A 22,922-nucleotide genomic window follows, 5' to 3' on the forward strand; every position below is an offset into this window, starting at 1 on the left:
CAGAGCCCCAGGTGCAGGCCTCTGGCTGCTCAGGCCACCTCCAGGTGAAGCCAGGCCCCGGCCAGAGCAAGCAGCCAGAGCCGAGCAGTGCTTTCCAAACGTTCAAGTGTACTCAAATCACCTGGTGCTGGATAACATTCAGCCTGTTTACAGACAAAGAAGCAGAGGCACAGAGATGAACTATGGAAGGCCAGTGGTTAGCAAACTCATTACTAGTCAACAGAGCCAAATATCAACAGTACAAGGATTGAAATTTCTTTGGAGAGCCAGATTTTTTAAACTTAAACTTCTTCTAATGCCACTTCTTCAAAATAGACACTCCCAGGCTGTGATATTTTGTGGAAGAGCCACACTCAAGGGGCCAAAGAGCCACATGTGGCTCGGAAGCCGCCGTTTGCCAACCACTGGGTTAGGCAGAGCACGGCAGCCGAGCTAGGGAGCTGGCTTCCTGGTCCCTCCCGTGAAGGAGTCTAGGGCGTGAAGGAGTCTAGGGCGGGGGCTGAGGCACTTCCTCTGACACGCTCCCAGGTGATGCTGATCGGCTGGTCCACGGACCACACTTGAGGTAGCAAGACCCTAGCAGCTCCCTTCCTGGGTTGGTTATGGCATTCCAGCAAGTGCCTCCTGTGCCGCTGTGGACTCTGGAGGAGGTGGGAGGAGGTGCAAAGGGGGATGGGGGGTGGCCCTCATCTGTGTCCGCAGGGCAGGGCCGGGAAATGCCCAGGCTCTGAGAGTTCTTGGTCAGACAGGGCAATACGGACCACCTGCCTGGTATTTTAATAATAGTAACAGCTGCCATTTAAGTGTGGGTTCCCGTACCTTCCATGATTTATCTCTCAGAATCCTCTGGACAACTTAACAAGGCAGATATTTTCTTTTCATTCTTTTTGCTGCTTAATGCGGATTTTATTTCCGAGAATTCCGGGGAACGACACCCCAGGGGGAAAGGGGTGATGGGGAAGACTCCTCTCTGGGGGATGCCAGCCACCCCCTGCCGTGTAGATGTTGGGGTCCCATGAACCCGTTGCGGTAAGAGGAGAGGAACATGTCTGTGAGCCAGAGGGCTGGGCGGTATCCACCCACAGGGACTCCAAGGCTGCAGAACTGGCGGTGTGTTCTGCAAGACACAGGAGAACAGCGTCACAGTGTCGCTTGCAAATAGTAGGAAGGCAAGGTGCCACGCCAGGCCCAAGACTGCAGCATGCAGGAGACGAGGGAAGCCCCTTGTCAGGCCACCACAGGCAGAACACGGGGCGAGCGCAAATCACAGCGGCACGTGATGGTTACCATCACACCCACGGGCGGAGCGTTCTCTGCAGCTGCTCCGTGGGCCCCGGGGGGAAGGCTCCCAATGGATGCGGTGTTGCCGGTGTTGCCGGCGGTGTAAACCGGCGAAGGGCCAGTCCCTCCTTGGCAGCCAGAGCAGAAGGCTGCCCAGGAGGGAGCAGAGAACTCCTGTAACAAGACACGCAGGGAGCTTTCTATCCTGGCATCCCAGCTTAAGGAAGGTTCCATCTCCCCCCTCCCCAGCCCCCAACCCCGCCTCGGCCAGGCTGCCCTGGTCCTCATTGTCTGGCCCACTGAGCACCTTCTTCAGCTTGTCCATCGGGCCGCCTCCTCTTATGCTGCTCTGTCCACGGAGGCAGATGTGTACCCCCCCTTTGCCCCCCATTTATAGACTAGGAGGCGGAGGCCTGGGGAGGTGAGTGGCTTGCCCAAGGCTACTCATTCTGGGAGCTGAGCGAGCAGCCATGTTGGAACAGCAGTCTCTGAACTGTTCCTTTTAGAGGAAGCGGAGAATTGGGGCTAAATGTCCTAGGCACTTTTTCTTTCTCTTGTTTGAATGTGGACTCCGAATCTGGCGCTGTTCTGACTTGCATATTTGCTTGTATTGACTCATTTAATGCTCACACCAGCCCTCCTGCAGTAGGTCCTGTGAGTCTCATTTACATAGGAGGAAATTGAGGCTCAGAGGGGAAAGAACTTGCCAAAGTCACACAGCCAGGAAGGGGGCGGGGGGGGGGGGGAGGGCTAGCTGAAACTGACGTGGGTGCTGATACCTGCTGTACTCACCTGCCACCCCCACTCTGGGGGAGGAGCTAGACTTAGGGTGACCTTGGACTTCAGATCAACCCGGGTGGGATCCCTGTCTTGAGACTTAGCAGCTAGAAGGGCTCAGGTGAACAGTTCCCTGAACCCCAGCTTCCTTCTCTAAAGCGGGCTGATACACCAAGATCCTGGGGCTCCTGAGGGGAAGTGACCTGCTGGCTGGAGCATGTTCCTCCCGGGCTGCCGTGGGGGGCGCTGTGGCCTCGGGGAGCCTCCGTCTGCCGCGTCTCCCTTCTGCCACAGAGCCCCCCCCCCCCCCCCCCCCCCCCCCCCCCCGCCAGCCAGCCAGCGCCGCTCTGGGCTGCGGTGTTTTCGGTGACCAGAGCCACCTGTTAAATAAAGGTGCCCCGGGAGGAGCCCGCCTGACCCTGGCCGCCTATGGCAGCCGGAGGCAGGGGAGCAGGGATTGGGTTTCAGCGAAGTCTCTGTTTGACCGAAGAGGAAGCCAGGAGGAGGGAGGGGAAGCACGGCGTCTGGTCACAGGGAGGCGAAGGAGGCCAGCAGCCTCCTGACCCCGGAGCTGACCTTGGGGGCCGGACCTGAGAGGACCCTGTCCCCCCGCCCGCTGCCCCGGGGCGTGTCCCACAGCACGGGAGGGAGGGCAGGAGCGTGGCCTGGCTTGACCAGGGGAGGAGAGTAGGCCAAAGCGAGTTCGAATCTGTATTTGCCCGGAGTGTTGGGGGCTGGCTTCCCCTCCCCTTCGGGGTTCTGAGGCCCTCGGGCTGTGGATTGAGAGGAAGTGGCCTCGGGGTCCTTTGGCCCAGTGAGAGGGAGACCAGCGAGTTTAAACCCGGGGAGCCGCTGGGCTAGGCTGCCTGGGTCCGAGTGCTGTGTCCTCTCGCCCACGGTGGGAGTTTGCGTTGCTTCTGCGTGCCTCAGTTTGCCCGTGTTAAAACGGGAATCGTGGTTTCTCCACCTGCATGAACACCGAGTACAGGCCTGGCTGCCAGAGCGGCGGGGCGGGGGCTGGAGGCGGGCCACGGCGGTGCTAACTGCTAACTGATCATCCATCCTCCTCGTATTATTAACCATTCTGTTCAGATTGTATTGTAGCAGCGCTGACTCAGTGCTGATATGCAGGGCGAAGGGGTGGTTGTGGCTTCCTGTGCACTCACTGATCTGTGACCGAAGGCAAGCCTCATTTCCTCACCTGGAGAGAGAGGTGACTGCGGCATTCCAGGGCTGTGGCCCACGGAAGCCCCCTGGCCAGAGGCACAGCTTGCCTTCCATGAACCGTCCGTCCGGGAAGCTCACAGCAGCACCGGAGTCTTCCAGGCTCCCAGTCCTCAGGAGGCACCGGGACGCTCTGCCCCCTCCCCCTGCCCCGCAGAGCCTCAGGAGCCCGGGTGGGCTGAGCACAGAGGGCATCCTGGAGGAGGCGTCCCTCAAACAGGGTCAGCCCCAGGGCTGCTCTGGTGGCACTGCCCCCTGGCGCTGCCCAGCTCATTGCCAAGAGCAGGGCTAGGAAGGGAGGGACTGTCTGCCCGGCAGTGGGCACCGGGGCTGGCCCAGGTTCTGACAGTAGTGCCAGATTCAGGGGTCTGGTCAGGCAATCCTGGCTACTCTGTCCTGTTGAGATTCTCTGCCAAGCCAAGGGGCAGCCAGCCCCTTCTCCGGGCAGGGAGAGGACCCTCTGCTGGCCTAGGACAGGGAGATGAGGAGGCCACCCTGGTCTCGGCACCTGCTGAGCGCTGTCCCGGCACCCAGGGTACAGCCTGAGGGCACCGTCTCTGCTCCCAGGAAACTAATAGCGGGGAAAGAGGCCTGGTGAGGGAATTCTAAAATCGGTGGATGGGAAACAAACAGTGATGTGCTTGGGGGCCTGGGAAACCCTGAGGGAAAGAACAGCGATTGGGGAAAGCCCGGGAGGGGACAGCCCAGGACCCCCAGCCTGGGTCCTCGTCCTGGCTCCGCTGCTGCCCCCTTGGGGGAGCCTGGGCCGGTGAGCGCACCGCCCGCGCCTCGCGTGTCCGGCTGGCACCTCCTGAGGGGCTCGGCGAGTTTCCCCAGGGGGCCCCATGGTAAATGTTTGTTGGTTACTGGGGATGCTTCCTGCTCAAATCTGGGAGGATTTCCTGCAGTTCTGCTTGTGAGTCAGCCTCCCGGAGAGCAGGAGCAGGGGACGGGGCCCGATAGTCTTCCCAGGAGGCCTGGCGCAGGGCCAGGGAGGTGTGTGGCCCTGGCAGGACGTGGGCGTGGAGTTGGAGAGACTTGGGTTCCAGCCCCGCTCGGCCACCGTAGATCAGCGTGGCCCTGGGCAGGTCACTGCATTTCTCCAGGTTGAGCTTGGCAAGTCCCGATGGAGCTCGTATGCAGCTCTGCTGAGGGGCTGAGACAAATGAGACCAAGGGCCTGCTAGCCGGCAGCTGCTGTTCCTTCTGCTGCATTTACACCGGAGGCTAAGCCTGTGGGAGCTCAAGACTCAGACGTGGGTTCAAATCCTGATTCCATCACTGACTGACTGTGTCCTTAGAGATTTCTTTGCCTCGGTTTCCCCCTCTGTAAGACAGGAGTGACATCCCAACCTCCCAGGTTGTCAGGATGAAGTAAGCTCATGCCTGTGGGTGGGCCGGCACCTGCTGCTCCTTCTCCCTGAGTGGGCCCCGCGGAGCAGGGTCCCCACTGCAGTCTCTGAGCTTGCACCTCGCTGTTATCTGGGTGACACTTCTCCATGGCAGTTTTCCAGAAGGTTCAGTGGGAGGCCTGCCTGAGCTTGGGCTGCTCGAGGAGGTGGCTTCTGCCTCTGCTTCTCCCACAGGAGGCGGCCCCTGTGGGCACGGTGAGCAGCTGGGCTCTGCCTGCGCCCTCCCAGGGGCCCTCTGCCTCCTGCGACCTCCGGCCGCGCACTCAGTGCCGGCAGCTCCTGCTTCCTGAGCACCTCCTGTGTGATGCCGTAGGGATTCTGGCCACTGCTCAGCTCCCCTCTGGATCCCGAGCCAGCCCTCCGTCCTCCGTTTTGCCTCCCGCCAACCGGCTCGCCATGCAGCAGCAGAAAACGCTTTGAGAAGGTCACTCCCCCTTTGAAACATCAGTGGACCCCTTCATTGTTATCTGGGGGTCCCCCTGCCTTCCACCCCCGGACTCTCTCTGGCTTCATCTCTCACCACCACCATTCTCTGCACTTGAACCAATTCGTCCCCCGATTGCTTAGCACCTGCGGTTCCCTCTGGAACAGCTCTCTGTCCTTCTCCTCCTTTCCCCACTCATTCCCCTATTCCCTCCCATTCCCCCCACACAAAGCGATCTTTTCTAAACACTTTGAGTTACTGCCCTCCACCCGCCTCAACACCCTCTCCTCACCCCCTGGTGTGTTTCTTTTCCTCAAGCCTTTGGCTCCTTTTCCCACCTCTGTTGGTACAATGAGTTCTGAAAGGATAGACTCCGGCCTGCTGCAGTAACCAACGTCCCCAGGGGTCAGGCGGCAGAGGTGTCAGTCTTTTTTTTTTTTTAATATATTTTTATTGATTTCAGAGAGGACAGGAGAGGGAGAGAGAAACATCAATGATGAGAGAGAGTCATTGATCAGCTGCGTCTTGCATGCCCCACCCTGGGGACTGAGCCTGCGACCTGGGCATGTGCCCTGACCGGGAATCAGACCTTGACCTCCTGGTACATAGGTCAATGCTTAACCACGGAGCCAGGCCGGCCGGGCCAGAGGTGTCCATGCTTGCTCGTGTGACATGCCCGTCACAGTCTGCTCGTCACAGTCCTGCGGGGCGCAGGCGAGGGGCGGCTGCCGTCCTGGACGTGTCCGTGCGGCGGGAGGGAAGCGCACGGGAGGGCTCGGGCAGAGGGAGCCTCACGGACCCCCCCAGGCTCCCTGCCCCCGGGGAACTTTGGGGTGCTCTGGTTTCGTCTTCTAACCTCGCCCGCCTTCCGAACCTCATGCAACTCTTTTCTCAACTTCAGTCTCCTCCGTCATCGTTTAAACACGAAAAAGAAATGCACGTCACTTCCGCCTGGAAAAGGAATACAGTTCACATCCACCCAGAGTGCCTCCGTGTCCTTCCCTCTGCTCTGGCTCCCCTCCTCCCGTGTGGATCCTGCCCACGCCGGCCTCGGGGGTGGTAGCCGGAGGGCAGGGCTTCTCGGTCTTGGCCTTAGTGTTCAAAACAAACCCCTGTGCCCGGGCCCACCCCAAGGCTGAGCTGGAATTGACTTGGTGGGCACAGGCATCTGACTTTCCAAAGCCCCAGTGCTCCTGGCCCTCGGGGTGGGAACCCCTTCTGGGCCTGGGCCCTGCATCCTCGGTCCCAGGACACGTCTCTGTCTCTGCTCTTCCTAGAGGGGGGCAGGGGGGGGGGGGCGGCCCAGCACCTCTCCAGTCCCAAACCCCTCCTCTCTCCTCCGCACCCCTGCACCACACTCTCCTCACGGCACCGCCTTCGTCAGGCTGTTCTCTCTGCCTGCTGTTCCCATCTTCCTCCGCGGATCTCAGCCCGAGGTCTGCTCCCTCCGGGAAGCCATTGCCCGCCTGCTGGCCGGGCGAGGTTCTTCTCGTGTTGGCTCTTTCACGGGGCTGTGCTTTTGCTTCCCAATGAGTTGCCATGGCTCTGGTTGGCCCTCTATCGCCGTGACGCCTCTGCCTCTCTCCCTGGCGGGGCTGTAAGCGTCATAGGAGCGGCGTCCTAATTAGCTTACCGCTCCACTGCCACACCCAGCGGGGCCTCGAATGTTTGGGAATGAAGGCCTCGAGGTTGAGGATTGTTTAGCGTTTGCTCCGTGCAAAGCACACTGCGTGCTTTAACGTGGTCAGCCCTCCCTTGTACCTTCCCTTTGGGCTGGTGGGGACCCCAGGCCTCCCAGGGAGCAAGGAGAGGAGCTGGGATTCCAGCTCTAACCACAGCTGGGTCCTCACCCCATGGGCAGCCTTAAGGATAAGAAAATGGAGGCTCAGAGAGGTAGGGTGCCCTGTCCAGAGTCGCACAGCTGACTGGCAGGTCCCTGGACTGGAGGCATCAGAGTTCCCAATGCTGAGCATTCTAGGGGAACCCGGTAAGCATTTGGCTGAGTGCCACTGAGCCTCTGTAGTCCGGGAACCAGCAGCTCGCTACGCCCCGAGGCTGGGTGTGGGTGCCGCCTGGCCCGAGCCGGCTGGATGGCCGCTGAGAGCTCTGATGATCGGACGGACGTCCTGCTGAAAGGCGGGCCTGGGTGGGGTTCCTCTGCGGCAGGCAGCTCCCGTGAGTGTCCCAGATGCCCAGTCGCCTCCCCAGCCAAGGCAGCCACTTGCTTGTCCACATCCCCAAGTTCCAGAACAGGCCCCACGCTGGGGGAGACGGCAGGGAGTTCTCGGATCCCCGGACGCAGGAACCGTTTCCTCCGGGGCTGGACCAGCAGATGCCAAAGGCGCCCTCCTGTCCTCAGCGCCCGAGACACCCAGAGGCAGGGCTGCTCATGGGCCGTGCAGACCCTCCGACACTCATTTCTGGGCCCTCCCCATTGGTCTTGGCCAGGGAGGCAGCCCCCGCCGCTGAGTGTGGTGTCAAAGTCACGCAGCCAGAGGAAGGGCAGAGCCGAGAGGCCGTGTCCCAGCCCCGGTCCTTGGCTCCTGGCTCGGTGTGCAGAGCGTTGCTCGTGGGGACAATCAGCCAGATGGACGAGCATCTAGTGTGGTTTCCATAGTCCTGGGAGGACCTGGGGCTGCTTTCGTACGACCCCTGAGAAGCTGTGCTTGAGCCACATCTGCTCTGGAGCAGGGAGCGGGATTTTTGAAACGCGTCCCATGGCTCGCTGGTCCAGGAAGTGTGTCAGCCCGTGGTGTGATCGCTGGAGTTTGTGTAGAGAGTTGTCTGAGAGCAGGACTGCCCGTGTGGCTGGGCTCGGTGGCTCCTACGGGACCATGGCTGTCCTGGTGTGTAGGGATTGGGCTCAGGTTAGAATTCTGGTTCTGTTAACTGGCTGTGGGAAGCACTCAGGCCTGGGTTGGGTTCCTGCTTCCAGCACTGGCTTGCTGTGTGGCGGTGGACAAGTTACTTAACCTCTCTGAACCTCAGTGTTCTCAGCATAAGAGGAGAGAGAGAGAGGAGAGAGAGAGAGAGGGAGGGAGGGAGGGAGGGAGGGAGGGAGAAACAGGCCCACCCACAGGTAAGGATTAGTCACAGTGGTGTGTGTGGACGTCAGTGCCTGTGTGCGTGTGCGCGCGTGCTCGGTGAGGGGTGGCGAATGGTCATCGTGGTGAGTGAGCACTGACTCTGAAGGCCCTCCCCATTCATTGGGTGTGTTCTCTCTCTTCTCTTTGCCCCTTGCAGGTAGAGTTGCATGTCCACCTGGATGGATCGTTTAAGCCTGAAACGATCTTATACTACGGCAGGTAAGTCCGCGGATGCGAGGCCTTCCCCCCAGTCTGAGGACTCAGAGCATCCGGGGTTGCTGCTCCTTCCCGAATCCCTGGGGATCTGCCAGCCCCCGGCCGGAAGGGTCTCTGAGCTGGAGACCCACAGCCCATGTCTCCTGCCTTCGGCGCCTTTGATTTTTGTCTTCCTATTTCCAGGTGAGCCAAGGGGAGCATATGCCACCTTACATACGGACACACACACACGGACATACATACACATGGACACACAGACACACACGGACACACACACACGGACACACACACACACACATGGACACACATACACAGGGACACACACACAGAGACACACATGGACGCAACACACGGGGACACACACACACAAACACATGGATATACACACACACACACACACACAAACACACGGACACACACACACGTGGAAGCAGTTTGTGGGGCCAAGCCAGTCACTGTGTTCTGACAGAGAACTGGTGGCAGGTGACACCCCCCCAGGAGGAGGCTCTCCCCATCCCCATCTCGCTGAGGGAGAGCAGGTTCAGAGACGCAAAGGCAGTGGCAGAGTCCAGAGTTTATGGGGTCAGCTGACCCCAGAGCGTTCCCCACATCCCCATGGAAACAGCCTCCGGGAGACGCGAAGCAGCTTCTGGTCCCAACGCTCCGCACCTTCCAGGGGAGAGCACCACCTCCTGCCGCAGCCCCCTGGATGCTGGCGGCCAAAGGGTCCCTGTGCCCCTCCCCACACCTCAGGGGCCCATGGTGGCCGCTCTTGGGCCCTGCACCTATGAGCACAGGGGCTTTGAAGGCCAGTGGATCTGGAGTCAAGTCCAGACGGTTTCCTCGCTGTGACCTTGGCCTCTGGGGTGAGGGTGAGAGGCGGCCTTCCTTAGGGCTGACTGGGGAGGTGGGCGCCCCTCCCTGGGCACACTGCGCTCCTCACAGTGCGGCCAACTTGCCTTCTGGTGGAGCCGGAAGGACCGCCTGCCCTCAGGGCTCAGGAGGAGCTGCTGCTCCTGGAGTCAGCCCGGCTCTATGGGCATCGCTCCTGCTCCCCAAGCCAGCTTGGCGGGAGCCGCTCCGTCTGTCCCACGCCAGCGGTCCTGCTGTTGGTCTCGTTATTTAGCTGTGTGTGTGCTTGTGCGTGTGCGTGTGCGTGTGTGTGTGTGTGTGTGTGTGTGTGTGTGCATTCACTGCCTGCCAACAGCGTCCGGATCCCTCGGGACGCCTGTGTTACGGATATAAAGGAAACTGAGTCACGGTAGCTGAAGACACTTGTCTAGTAAGCACAGCTGTGACCGGGGCCCGCCCTTGCCCGGACCCTGCCACCTGGGGTATAAGTCAAACTCGGGGCTCCAGCAAGGCACTTAATGAGCTCAGTGTCATTAATCATAACCAGTGGCTCTGCTAATGGGGTCACGCACCCGGCTTATCTCTGCCTGTCCTTTGACTGTTGAGCGCCAGCCTTGCCACAGGGCCCGGCGAGGCCGTTGGGGCGGGTTATCGGAGGCCAAGATGGGATCTAATCGGTGCTGGTGGAGGGGTCAGAGAGCACTCGGAATCGCAGCCAGGAGGCGAGACGCCAGGGCGGGGGAGGCCAGGAGCCACCGTTGCGGGTGACTGGTTGGACTTCCCGTCTGCCTGTCGCCTGGTGTCTGGGCGCAGTCTTGGCCCTGGAGAGGGGTGGGATGCTGGTGGAGTTTGACCTCGAGGTCGGAGGCAGGGGAGCAGGGAGTTGGGGGGTCTCCAGTAAGGGCAGTCCTGGAGGGCTTCCTGGTGGGGGTAGGCCCGGGCTGAGGAGAGGGAGAGATGGAGGAGGGGAGTGTCTGGCCTGCGGCCTACCCCCAGGCCAAAGCCCGTGGCCCCTTTTCTGCTCTGATGGAGGCCTCCATTGATTTTGTTTTCACCCATTTCTTCTTCCTGTGAGTCCATCTCCTGACTTTCCCAGGCTCCTCCCGAGACCCCATCCCCTCATTCTCTAAGGCCCAGTCCCAATCTGGCTGTCCTCACTCTGTCACCACTCTGGTCTGAGCCGCCGCCAGTCCCCCACCTAGACTACCACAAAGGCCTCAGGACGGGTCTCCAGGGGTCCACTCTGGCCTCACCCCTCTACCGTCCTCACAGCACTGTAGTCAGGACAATTGTCTTACAACCGGTCTGTGCAGCTCTCTCTCCTGCTCAGACCCTCTCATGGTCCCTCCCATCTTGCTCGGGGTCAAGCCAGTCTGCTTTTGGCCCTACTGTGCTCCAGAGGCAGCTCTGACCTACTCTGCTCCTTGGTTATTCCACAGCCAATGTTTCTCACACGAACCAGACCTAGTGGGCACAGAGAGGGTGGGTAATGGGCCCAAGGCCACCCAGCCTTTACGACGGAGCTGGGTGCACACCCCGGCCCCTTGGCTTCAGAGCCCGCTGTGATACCGGGACACGGAAAGAGCCTCCTGTGTGCGTCTCTGTGCCTGCAAACAGAAGACGCCCGGAGTCTTGCTGACAAGGACATGGAGGGCCTCAGAGGGCACAGCTCCTGCCTGGGGTGGGGTGGCACATACAGGGGGCTGGGTCCATGCTACACGCTGGGCCGGGCTCCGCGGCCAGGCCCCAGGGAGGCGGGAAGAAGACCAGGGAGGTGGAGTGGGGGGAGGCCCTGCCTCTGGCTTGGTGGTTAGATGGAGGAGCCAGTGGAGCCCGGAGTGGGAGGAGAAGGGGGTGGTCAGACACATGAGTCTGTCTCGGTCCGTTCACTGCCCGGCAGACTGGCAGGTGGTGTGAGAGGAGTTGGAAACTGGGGACCCCTGGGTCCTGGGTTGAGATCCATGAAAGGAAATCTGGAAGAGAATGGTCAGGAGGTAGCGCCCCAACAGGAAGCGGCGGGGTCCAAGGCTAATGTGGCCCCTGCATCCGCCAACATGGAAGCCAGAGCCTTAGCACCACCTCCTCTGCCTGCAGCCCACCGGCTCCCAGAGTGAGCCACAGCACAGCACTTGACACCTGATGGCGGCCTGGGGCTTGGGGGCGGCCTGGGGGGGGCTTGAGAGGGTTACTCTGGGGCAGGCTGGCCAGCAGGGGAGAGGCTCAGTGGGCACTGGGCTTGGCGTCGGGCAGGGATGCGGGCCAGTGAGGAGACGTGCTGGGCTGGCCTGTGGGCTGGTGGTGGACCAGGGTGATACCCTCTGGACACTCAGAGGGGCTGGAGCCACCCGGAGGAGAGCAAGGCATATTTACGGGCTTAAACAGGTATTTAACCGTAACCGGTTTGGCTCAGTGGATAGAGCATCGGCCTGCGGACTGAAGGGTTCCGGGTTTGATTCCGGTCAGGGGCATGTGCCTTGCTTGCGGGCATATCCCCAGTAGGGAGTGTGCGGGAGGCAGCTGATCCATGTTTCTCTATCCCTCTCTCTTCCTCTCTGTAAAAAAGCAATAAAATATTTTAAAAGAACACACAGGTATTTGTGTAGGAAAACATGTTAATATTTGAATAACGGAAGCCATGAAAGGATGTAAGTAAGCATGTCCAGTCCAACTTCCATTTCTTTGGCCATTTCTTCCTCCTCTCATCTTGCTTTATGGGTAACTGGATGCCGGAACCTCCTGATTCGATCATCTAATTTTCTTTACCGTTTGCTTTTTTTTATCACCTTGTCTTTTGTTCTACTCGCTGGAGAATTTTCCATCCCTTTCCTTTCCTCCCAATGGCTGCCGCCATATTCTTTAACTGTCCAGCAGCTCTTTCTTACTCTCGAAATGTCCCCTTGTAAAAAGCGAGGCTCCTGTTCCAAGGACGCTCCTCCTTTCATCTCCTGGAGGATTTGCATTTTAGGTTCCGGTTCCTTTTTGTTGGCGGCTTTTTTAGTTTCCTCAGAACTCCTTTGTCTCTTGTTGTGTCCCTCGTGGTAGAAGTGTTTCTTGAGTGCCTGGTGTCTCTTTTATCTAAAAAATGGGAAAACTGCCGCCCAGGGCGACCCGTGAGCCAGGATGAGCAGAGGGGATAGGGCATCGCCAGCCCAGCGAACCCAATGCCCTGGCCGGGGAGGCGGAGATGCTGCTGAGACGAGGGGGCTCCAGGTGGAGGGCTGTCCTCAGCAAGGCCTTCCTGGGGTGGCCGTGTCCCCGTGTGGGGGCTGAGGGCCGGGAGAGGAAGGCCTCTGAGGTCGACAGCCAGCCCCCGGCCCCCTCCCCACACACTGGGCCTGCAAGCCTCTCTGATAAGTTGGTCTGCGAGAGAGGGCCAGTGCTCGCCCTGGCCACTGCCCCTGCCCCGTAGTTATTGCCCCTCCTAACCCCTGAGCTGGCGCAGGGCCAGTTGGCTGTACCCACACTCGGGCTGAGGCAAAGTTGTGGGCTTGCTGCCCTGGCACCGTTCCTGTGCCCGGCACGTGTCCATGCACACAGACAGACTTTAACCCCAGGTGCCCCCGCCCCTGGAAATCCGCTGGCTGGTCATGGCCTTGGGGACAGGAGGTGCTGGGAGGACTCTGATCCTGGTTGTGTATGTGCTGGGCCTCAGTTTTCCCATCTGTCCAATGGGTGGAGTTGGGTGGAGAGGATCTCAGGTTTCCAGCTGCGGCCCCTGGGGAGTTGGTCCGGTCTTCCCCAGGGGCAGTCCGTCACCCTCATGGTCTGTTTTCAGGAAGAGAGGGATCCCCCTCCCTGCTAACACAGCTGAGGAGCTGAAGAACATCATTGGCATGGACAAGCCACTCACCCTCCCGGGCTTCCTGGCCAAGTTCGCCTACTACATGCCTGTCATCGCGTGAGTCCCCCACCTTGGGCCCTGGTCAGAGTCCATCCTGCCAGCCCCAGGCCTGCACTTCCGCACGTGGGGCTGTTCACCATTATGTATACTCGCTTGACTCTCTCCGTGCCTTTGGGCCTTGATTTTCCTCTCTGGAAAGTGGGTGTGATGGACTGAAATCCAGTTTCTGTAGAGAAGGGACACAATGTGGGGGTTAGGAACACAGGTCCTTGTCTCAGTCTCATGACGTGATGTTGGGCACATTCCCTTGGTCCTCAGGCCCCTGGTTCACACTGTGGCCTTGTGATCCGTCTGCCGCCGGGGGCTGGAGTTTGGGCCGGACACGGTGCTGTCCTCGCATCCCCCCTCGCTGTGGAGACAGCCGCCACCCTGGTGCTTTTATGTCACCTTGCATTCCTTCCATTTTTTTTCATAGCAGGCTCTCTCATAGATGAACATCATATTTGCACAGCTCACAGAACTATGCTTTCTATAGTCGTCTGGGGGCAGGGAGAGACACGGGGGCAGGGGCAGTCAGGAAGGGCTGCCTGGAGGAGGAACTGTGGGATAGGGAGGGTGTGATGTTGTCCAGGGGGCTAGGCTTGAGGAAAGGCTTGGAGGAGGGTGAAGGTGTGTGAGGCAGAGCAGAGGCATTGACTGGGTAAGTGGCAAAGCAGGTAGGAGCAGTCCTTGGGAAGGACGGTGTGTGGCAAGGACTTGTTGCTGGAAGCCTGTGGGCTCAGCCTGGAAGGCACTGAGTGTCCCAGTCCTCACCTCCGGTATGCAGACACAGACCACCTCCCTGGAGGCACCTGCCGCCACACCAGAACGTGCGAGCAAGCCTAGACCCCTCTCCTGGCCCTGTGACAGAGAGGCCCAGGTCCCTGCAGGCCCAGCCCACCCAGGCAGCTAGGCAGCACCTCCTGCAGAGCTGCCTGGCTGTTTGGGGCCATGGCCCTGGAGACTGACTTTTCACCCCCTTGCAGCACGCACTGGGGTCACACGGAAGCCCCCCGCGCTTGCCACTCGCCGCTTGGCTCCCCCTCTCCAGCCACATCGGGCATCACTCAAGCCCCCCCTCCCAACCTCAGGTCCCCTGCCGTTGCTGTCCCCTCTGCCTGTACACTGTTCCTTGGAGGCCCCAGCACTCCACTCACTTCCTCGCCTTCACATCTCTGCTCACGTCCCTCTCTCAGTGTGGACTTCCCTGATCACACCACTGAAAACTGCAGCCCCTGCCCCACACATTCCCCTGGCCCGCTTTCTGTGTGTGTACCCATAAAACTCGCCATCTGACCAGAATGTATATTTATCTTCTTTCCTTCCCTGTCCCTCTTGCTAGGCTGTGGGCTCTGTGAGGGCAGGGATTTTGTTGGCTCGGTTTGCTGTATCTCCTGCCCTCAGGGCAGTGTGGAAGGACCCCCAGCCATGGGGGAGATAAGGACCCTCTCCCTGGGAGGCCAGCTCCCTCCCCAGGGCTGGCCCCGCCCCCTCCCCAGGGCTGGCCCCGCCCCCAGGGATTTCCCGAGGCAGCTGCCCATCCTCATCCTGGCTCTCCAAAGCACAGGTCCTTCCGTGACCCGCCCTGGGAGCCGCCCATTTCTGCAGGGCACCTCTCAGTCTGCTTTCTAGTAATCCGTCCCTCGTGCTTCCTGGGGAAACTCCCAGCGAAGCAGGTCCCCTGCCATCTGGTCACACTCACAGTGGCCCAGCAGGTTAGCTTGCGCCTTGCTGCTGGAGCCCACATTCAGAAATGACAGCTAGAACACTGAGCATGTCTGTTCTGTCCCAAGCACTGACTCAGATGAGTTTTATGTTTAACTGACTTGTCCTCAATAGCCCTTCGGGGGATGTGTCAGAGGTGACTAACGGGTTACGCAGCAGATAAGTGTGGGAACCAGGGTTCAAGTCTGAGTCCCAGATGTCTTCCCTACCCCAGAGTTCCCTCCATATTTGTCCATCTGTGTCCTTTTCTCTCTTTTTAAAAATATATTTTTATTGATTTCAGAGGGGAAAGGAGAGGGAGAGCTAGAAACATCAATGATGAAAGGGAATTATTGATTGGCTGCCTCCTGCACACCGCACACTGGGGGCTGAGCCCACAACCTAGGCTTGTGCCCTGCCCGGGAATCAAACCATGACCTCCTGGCTCATATTGATAGATGGACACTCAACCCAGAGCCACTCCTGCCAGGCTTTAGAATTCTTTGTATTTTTTGGCTATTAGTCCCTTACCAGGCATCCGGTTGGCAAGCCCTCTCCCCCATTCCGTACTTCTCCTCTCCCTGCTGGGTTTCCTCTGCTGTGCAGCCTCCAGGTGATGTAATCAATCCCACGTGTCTATTTTTGCTCTGGTGGCCCGTGTATGTCCTTCTCTCTTATTTCTCTTCCCTGCTGGCCTGCATCCATCACTCAGCAGACAGCGAGGGGCCGCTGTGTCCTAGGTTCTGGCCGCGGCTGAGGGAGTGTATCAGTGTCAAGACAGATGGAGGAGCCCTTGTGCCATGGCCACACTCACTGGGAAGGGAGATGAAAACTGGCTAATAAACCAGTGATGTTCAGGGGAAGGGGCGGAGAACGCCAGTGGGGCCTTTTTAAGATAAGGTAGTTGGTCAGGGCGCCTCTCTGAGGAGGTATGACTGGAGCAGGGGCCTGAGTGGAGCAGGGGAGGGAGCACAGGACGATCTGGTGCAAGGCCATGGAGGCTGGGAAGCTGCAGACACGAAGGCCCAGATGTGGGAACAAGCTCGACTGTCCCTTTGACAGAAAGAGCTGGGGAGGCTGGGGGGAGGGGCCGTTATACAGACGGGGATTTCGTTTCACAGGAGGGGAGCCCTCAGGCTGCAGAGCAGGGGAGCGTTATGCTTTATGCTCTGGTTTGTAGGCCGCTCTGTCTGCTGTGAGGAAAGGCACAGGGAAGCATGGAGACCAGTTAGATGGCGGGAGAGAACCAGGGTGAAGGGGATGAGAACTGCCAGGATGGAAGCAAGAGCTGACAGGACTGGCCGTGCTTCTAGGATCTTCTCCAGTGGAGGCCCAGAGCTTGGCACAGGAGGAGAAGGATCGGGGCCAGAAGTGGTTCGATCTGCCAAGGGTTGGGCCAGACTTGTTCCTGGAGCTCTGGAAGGACACTGGAGAGGGCTGTCCCAAGGGCTCCCTTCTCTTCCCTTCCCTTCCCAGGGGCTGCCGGGAGGCCATCAAAAGGGTCGCCTATGAGTTCGTTGAGATGAAGGCCAAGGAGGGCGTGGCGTACGTGGAGGTGCGTTACAGCCCGCACCTGCTGGCCAACGACAAAGTGGAGCCGATCCCCTGGAACCAGGCGAAGTGAGTGACCGTGCAGAGGGGCTGGGGCCCGAGGGACAGACTGCCGGGAGGCCCTGACCCAGCAAGACTTTGATCTTGCCCCATTCCCCCCCATCCCCCTGATCTGGTCTGCGGCCTTGGGAAGATGGGCTTCACTCGGTCCTGAGAGAGGGTTCCCACCCCTCACCTGGGCTTATGCTTTAACTTCGGGAGAAAGCGTTCGGCATTTGTCACCCCTAATCCTAGACTCAGGCCTGCAGTCACTGCTTACCCAGTGACTTCCAGGGTCCTGCTCTGACCCCGTAACTGGAGTGAGTCTGGCCCATTCCTGCTGCTTGCCTGGACCTCAGGGATCTAGAAGTGCTGTCACCCAACCACTCTGCCCCTTCTAGCCATGACTCTGACACAGAACAAGGGGGACTCACACGCGGTGAGCTCAGCAGTACCCCCCACCTGGAGGCAGGGCTGAGTGTGTCTGAGCCGCTGCCCACCCCCCCACACACACACCACCCCCCTCTCTAGGTCTGGAAGTGCCGGCAGTTCCAATGAAGCCAGAGGGAGTGTGCTAGAGCTTGGGCCGGCTCCCTGTGTTCTCTTAGAGGCTGTGGGCTGGTGAGGGGACTTTCCTCCCCCTCCTCCCCTCCTCTGACCCAGTCCCAGGGCTGTCCTTCAGACCTTCCTTTGTCCCTGGCCCATCCCTACTCCTCTCTCCACACAGAGGGGACATCAGCCCGGACGAGGTGGTGCACCTAGTGAACCAGGGCCTGCAGGAGGGAGAGCGAGACTTCAAGGTGAAGGTGCGGTCCATCCTCTGCTGCATGCGCCACGAGCCCAGTGAGTGTGACCTCGGCCCTGCCCTGGGCTGCCCATCTTACCAGCCTCAACCTCCCGGCCGGTGCTGGGCTGCGCCCCTGCCACCCGGTATCCCCTTGAGCCCATCAGCTGCACCTCAGGGCTTCCTGGAGTCGCCGGAGTCCTCCTGGGCAGGCTCAGGGCTTCTGGCAGCACTTTTCTCCCTGGGAGACCAGGCACACAGCCGCCTGACCTGCAGGCGGTTCGAAACCAAGGGAGCCTGAACGGCGGAAAACGAGCTAAGCCAGGCTCTGGTCAGCCCACCGTTCGCCCCTCGAGACCCTGTGGGCCAGGCCTCCTGTGGTTCAGGCCGCAGGACTATGAGTAGGTCTGACTTCGGGGTCCTGAGGGGTCTCCCTTGTGACTGACACTGATCAAGCCTCAAGGGGGCGTCCGAGGTGCAGAGCCCCACTGTGTGACCGTGGGCAAGTCCCATCCCTCCCTGACCTCAGGCGCACACTGTCCACCGCGAGGAGTGAGGGCCACAGCAACGTCGGTGCAGCCTGCCTGCACATAGCGGCTCACCTGTACGTCCTCCAATCCTCGCAGCAGCCTGTGAGACTACCGTTGTTGATCCCATTTGGCAGATGAGGAAACTGAGGCAGAGGGGGAGCTCTTGCTCTTCCATCAGGAAGGCAAAAAGCTCTGATTTGAACCCAAGGCCATTTGGTTTCAAAGCCTGTGATTTTCCTCTCATTTTAAAACACTCAGCAATGAGTTTGCCAGTTAAGAGTCCCCGGTTCCTTAGCAATAGGGTGAGTAATGCCAGCGAGTCACGTGTTAGATTTAAATGGGAAACTGTGGGCCCCCCTCTCCTCGTCTTAAGTGGGGAGGAGCCCACCTTGAGGGCTGCTGTGGGGACAATGGAGAGAATGGCCATGGTCGTGCACTGAGCCCAGGCTCTGCCCTCGGTGCTCCACACAGCATCTGGGCACAGCCTTGCTGACCCTGTGCAGTCGCTGGTGGTGCGTCTCTGAGAGGAAGTTTGCTGAGGCCATGTGGTTAGGCTGTGGCAGTCGGGATTTGAAGATGGCACTCTGGGCCCTCTGTCATGTGCTGGCCTCGGGTGGAGGGCGAGTGTTGTGGGGCAGCAAGCAGGCGCTCGGGAAGGTGGCTCCTGACAGAGCCCCGGGGGCGTCTCGCCCGCAGACTGGTCCCTCGAGGTGGTGGAGCTGTGTAAGAAGTACAGGCACCAGACTGTGGTGGGCATCGACCTGGCTGGGGACGAGACCATCGTAGGGAGCAGCCTCTTCCCTGGACACCTGAAGGCCTACGAGGTGGGTCCTGGGGGACGGAGCGGGGACTGGCCGCGGAGGCTCCGGGAGAAAGCAGCGTGGCTCTGCCCACAGCCGGGAGCCGTCGCACGGCTGCTCAGTGTGAGGTCTCCTGGGTTCCCAGGCCTCTCATTGGGCCTGCGAGCCCTCGGGGTGTGAATTTGGTAGAAAGACAAGACCCCGCTTGCTGTGGGGAGTCTTTCTGCCTGTGATTTGCTGTGACCTTCGGCGAGATGGTCTCTTCGCCGGCCTGTCTGGGCAGCGGGCTCAGCCTTCTGTGGAAGGAGTGAGGTGCAGGGTTGGGAGTGGGGCTCCGGACAGTCCCTGCCCGGGTTCGGAGCCTGGCTTCCCACTTCCCGGCTATTTGACCTTGGTCATGTTCCTCACTTCCCTGAGCCTGCAGGGGGGCACCCCAGGGCCCACCCCGAGGCACCCAGCACCCGGCTCTTGCCCATCCAGGAGGCTGTGAAGAGCGGCATTCACCGCACAGTCCACGCCGGGGAGGTTGGCCCCCCAGAGGTGGTGAAAGAGGTGAGGCGGCCGGCGGCCGGCGGGGTGCGGGCCTCTCCCTACACCCGACCCCCTCACTGGACTCTATCCGCTTCCCTGCAGGCTGTGGACAGGCTCCATACGGAGCGGGTGGGACACGGCTACCACACTGTGGAGGACGAGGCCCTGTACAAGAGGCTGCTGGAGAGGAACATGCACTTTGAGGTGGGACACTAGGAGGGGCCTGGGAGCGGAAGGGGAGTGGGCCCTCAAGCTGCCAGGTGGTGGTGGAAGACTGGGGCCGACGGCTCATGGGAGTCGGCAACAGGGAGGCCGTGTGACCGTGGCCGGGACCGGTGGCTCCAGGCCCGGGACAGGGGGGTGCAGGCCGGGCACCCTGGGATGTCTATGCCAGCCGCACGCCTGCTTGCTCTTCCAGGTCTGCCCCTGGTCCAGCTACCTCACGGGCGCCTGGAACCCGGACACGGAGCACGCAGCCATTCGGTGAGGCTCGCCCCTGGGGCCGGTTCAGCCTTGTAGGGGGCGGGGGGGGGGGCGCCAGGGTGGCGGGAAAATGCAGGGGCGGGGCATCGCCTGTGCTGGGTCTCCTGTTACAAAGTCTGTTGGAAGCCTTGGGAAGCAGGGTTACCATCCTCGTCTTACACACGAGGACTCCAAAGCTCGGGAGTGCTGTAACCTGACGACATAGCAGAGCTGGGGCCTGCAGCCCATTGGGCTATACCAGGATGTCCTGCTGCCCCAGAGAAGCTGGCACTCCAGACCCTGCCTCCAAGGGTCAGGAGGATGGGTGCCTCCTGCTCACGTGGGCTCTCTGGGCTCCTCTGGGCATTCCCACATGCACCGCCCTGAAGCTTTTCCCTGAAGGCCTGTCCCACCCTCCACTGCTTCCACCCCGCAGTCCATGCACAGCCATGGCCAGTCTTCAGACTGTCCTCTGACTAAGCCCTGGGGGTGGCATCAGGCCTTGGGAGGGCATAGCCACCGCCTCTGACCCAGGATGAGGACGGCAAGAACTCGGGGTGATCACGGTCAGGACAGCCCTGGCTTGGGCTCCGACATTGATGACAAGGGGGTGCTGAGCTCAGCTTTAGGAGAGGAGTGTGCAGTACCGTGGCCGATCCGGGAGGTTCTTGGAGGCACATGGGCACACAACCTGTGGGCTGTGGAAAAATTCAAGAGCCATCTACCCAGACATGGGGGTTGAAGGGAGAAGTGATGGCCTACGAAGATGGGGAGGAAGAGGGCCTACGAGAGGACCCAGGAGGAAGTGACAGTGTGGGGGCAGGCAGGAGGAAAGCCACAGTGTGGTGTCTGAGGATTCAGGGAAAGGGTCCCATGAACAGTCCAGTGTAGAATTCTGCACAAGCCGCGTGCAGTGGGAGCTGGAAGGTCATTGGGCTCAGGCCGTGGGCAGGGACCGTGCCATGAGTTTCTTGAGAAGCAGAGCCCGGTGGGATTGAGGACGGTTAGAGTTGGGCTAGGGCTAGGGCACTGACAATCCTCCCAGAACGTTGGCTGTGAAGGGGATGGCTAGAGAGGGTGGTAGCTGGAGGAGGGTGCTGTGTGTCACCGATGCCTGGCTCTGGCTTGATCAGATGGCTTGGCTTGAGCTCATAGTCATGTGGCCTTGCACAAGTCACCCAAGTTCTCTAATTTGCTTCCTCCTCTGCCTGAGGGGACCTCCCAGGCGTATTTAAAGATGTGAGGCTCGGGGAAGGTGGCGGGGTCAATATGCAGGGACTGCTCACAGGAGAGTAAAGGGAGGCTCTTGCCCACATCCAGATTCAAGAGGGACAAGGCTAACTACTCACTAAACACGGATGACCCGCTCATCTTCAAGTCCACCCTGGAAACTGATTACAAGATGACCAAAGAGAAGATGGGCTTTACCGAAGAGGAGTTTAAGAGACTGGTGAGTGGGCGTGGGCTCTGGGCTCCGGGACTGTGAGGCCTGCAGGGCCTGGAACCTCCGAGGGTGAGGAGTGGGTTTACCTTAATAGGCCAAGCCAGACCTAGAGTTAGATGCCTTCCCCAGGGGGACATCCTGGCCTGGGGACCAGGTGTTTCACCCTTTGCTTGCCCTCAAAGACTCTGATGAGAACCATCCACCCTCTCCCCAAGTCGGCTATAAAATCCTGCACTTTCAAGCCATTCACAGATCCAGGGTTGAGCTCTTGATTTTTAGATGTTACACTTCCCGAGCCTGTCTCCGCAGGACTCTTTGGCCCACTACATCCCACCCTGCCTCTCAAAGTTTCTCCAACTTCGTTCTCAGATTACTGTATCATGGAGTGCCACTTAAAAATTTTTTTCTTAAATATATTTTTATTGATTTTAAAGAGGAAAGGAAAGGGAGAAGAAACATCAATGATATAAGAGAATCATTAATTGGTTGCCTCCTACATGCCCCACACTGGGGACTGAGCCCACAAGCCAGGCATGTGCCCTGACCAGTAATCGAACCATGACCTCTTGGCTCATAGGTTGATGCTCAACCACCGAGCCACACTGGCTGGGCTAGAGTGCCACGCTGCGATCACAAACCGCACGGTCTCTGCCCTGGCAGTTATCCACCTTCACCTTCTTCTCCGAGCTTAATCACCTGCCCATTCAGTGAAGAGTGGACCATCACTAGATTGCCCGGGGGTCCCTTCCACATTCTCTTGTTCCATGTTGTCTGCCATTCTGGCCCTTCCAGAATATCAATGCGGCCAAGTCCAGTTTCCTCCCAGAAGGTGAAAAGAAGGAGCTACTGAATCTGCTCTATAAAGCCTATGGGATACCACCTGCAGGTATGTCCTCGTCTGCGCTTCTGGGCTGCTGACTGCCTGGCTCGTGTAGCTTTCCAGGGGGCCCCCGGCGAGACACCCTCTCTGGGGCAGCACCAAGGACTTGCAATGGCGCCTGGGCACAGGCCCTGGCTGGGCAGCCTCTCACCCCGGCCTATTTTCTTTTTTTCTTTTTTTTTTCTTTTTTAAGTTTTTTTATTTTATTTTTTTAAATTGACTTTTTATAGAGAGGAAAGGAGAGGGATAGAGAGTTAGAAACATCAATGAGAGAGAATTATCGATCAGCTGCCTCTTGCACACCTCCTACTGGGGATGTGCCCACAACCCAGATACATGTCCTTGACCAGAATCGAACCCGGGACCTTTCAGTCCGCAGGACGACGCTCTATCCACGGAGCCAAACTGGTTTCGGCCTGGCCTATTTTCTGTAAATGCTGTTTGGAGGCTGGTCTGAGGGGGAGACTTTCTGAAGGTCTTGGCTGTTCTGCTCTTTCCTGCGTGGCGTTGGCAATCTCGGGCTCTAAGTCTCCGCAGGGGACGCCTGTGGCTCTGACGCTGTGATTTATGCCCTGGAGGCTGGGCCTTGCCTAACCTTCTGCTTCTCTGACCCGGCCAGCAGAGCGGCAACCGTGAAGGCATTTTGGCCGCCGCCCCGAGCCGCACCCCCTGGATGGAGACTTCTTAGCTCTGGGGGCCGAGTGAACCACCTTTCCTCCTCGGGGAAGACCATGATTTCCACAGTCGGCACTGCTGCTACTTGATGCCTGTGTGCCCCTGCCGATCACAGCATGGCATGATCAAGCCCCTCCTCTGGTGAAGCCCTCCTCCTCTGGTGATTTATGTGGAAAAGCTGGTGTTCAATAAAGTAGCCAAGGGCTGGTGTTGTGCAGCACGTGATGTGTGGTCTTGGGCGAGACCAGTGGGTGGGATGAGGAGAGAGGAGTGTCTAGGGCAGCCTGTCCAGTGGCGGCTGTGACTGGGCAGCAGAGCTCCCGTGCTGGGGGAGGCCCTCGCCTGCCCTCCCTCCCGAAGCAGCCAGGCTT

At 59.6% G+C, this 22,922-nt stretch overlaps 1 protein-coding gene across 5 annotated transcripts in view; it reads left to right on the top strand.

The window, feature by feature from the left end:
* ADA (adenosine deaminase) overlaps positions 1 to 22,771 on the top strand; it is a 96,223-nt gene extending 73,452 nt beyond the window's left edge. For 2 of the 5 annotated variants that reach the window (XM_084888741.1, XM_084888739.1), the window contains exons 2-12: positions 8,361 to 8,422; positions 13,047 to 13,169; positions 16,332 to 16,475; positions 17,173 to 17,288; positions 18,456 to 18,583; positions 19,040 to 19,111; positions 19,193 to 19,294; positions 19,509 to 19,573; positions 20,873 to 21,002; positions 21,789 to 21,882; positions 22,496 to 22,771. In XM_084888741.1, coding sequence (XP_084744867.1) covers positions 13,105 to 13,169; positions 16,332 to 16,475; positions 17,173 to 17,288; positions 18,456 to 18,583; positions 19,040 to 19,111; positions 19,193 to 19,294; positions 19,509 to 19,573; positions 20,873 to 21,002; positions 21,789 to 21,882; positions 22,496 to 22,512 — 933 coding nt within the window. In that variant the 5' untranslated portion in view covers positions 8,361 to 8,422; positions 13,047 to 13,104 and the 3' untranslated portion in view covers positions 22,513 to 22,771. Of the gene's footprint in view, positions 1 to 8,360; positions 8,423 to 13,046; positions 13,170 to 16,331; positions 16,476 to 17,172; positions 17,289 to 18,455; positions 18,584 to 19,039; positions 19,295 to 19,508; positions 19,574 to 20,872; positions 21,003 to 21,788; positions 21,883 to 22,495 lie in introns of all 5 variants that reach the window. The other 3 variants (XM_084888740.1, XM_084888737.1, XM_084888738.1) reach the window with 3 other exon arrangements.
* The last annotated feature ends 151 nt before the right edge of the window (positions 22,772 to 22,922 follow it).

Source organism: Pipistrellus hanaki (genome assembly GCF_964339955.1).
Source record: "Pipistrellus hanaki genome assembly, chromosome: 6".
NCBI classification, from domain to species: Eukaryota; Metazoa; Chordata; class Mammalia; order Chiroptera; family Vespertilionidae; genus Pipistrellus; species Pipistrellus hanaki.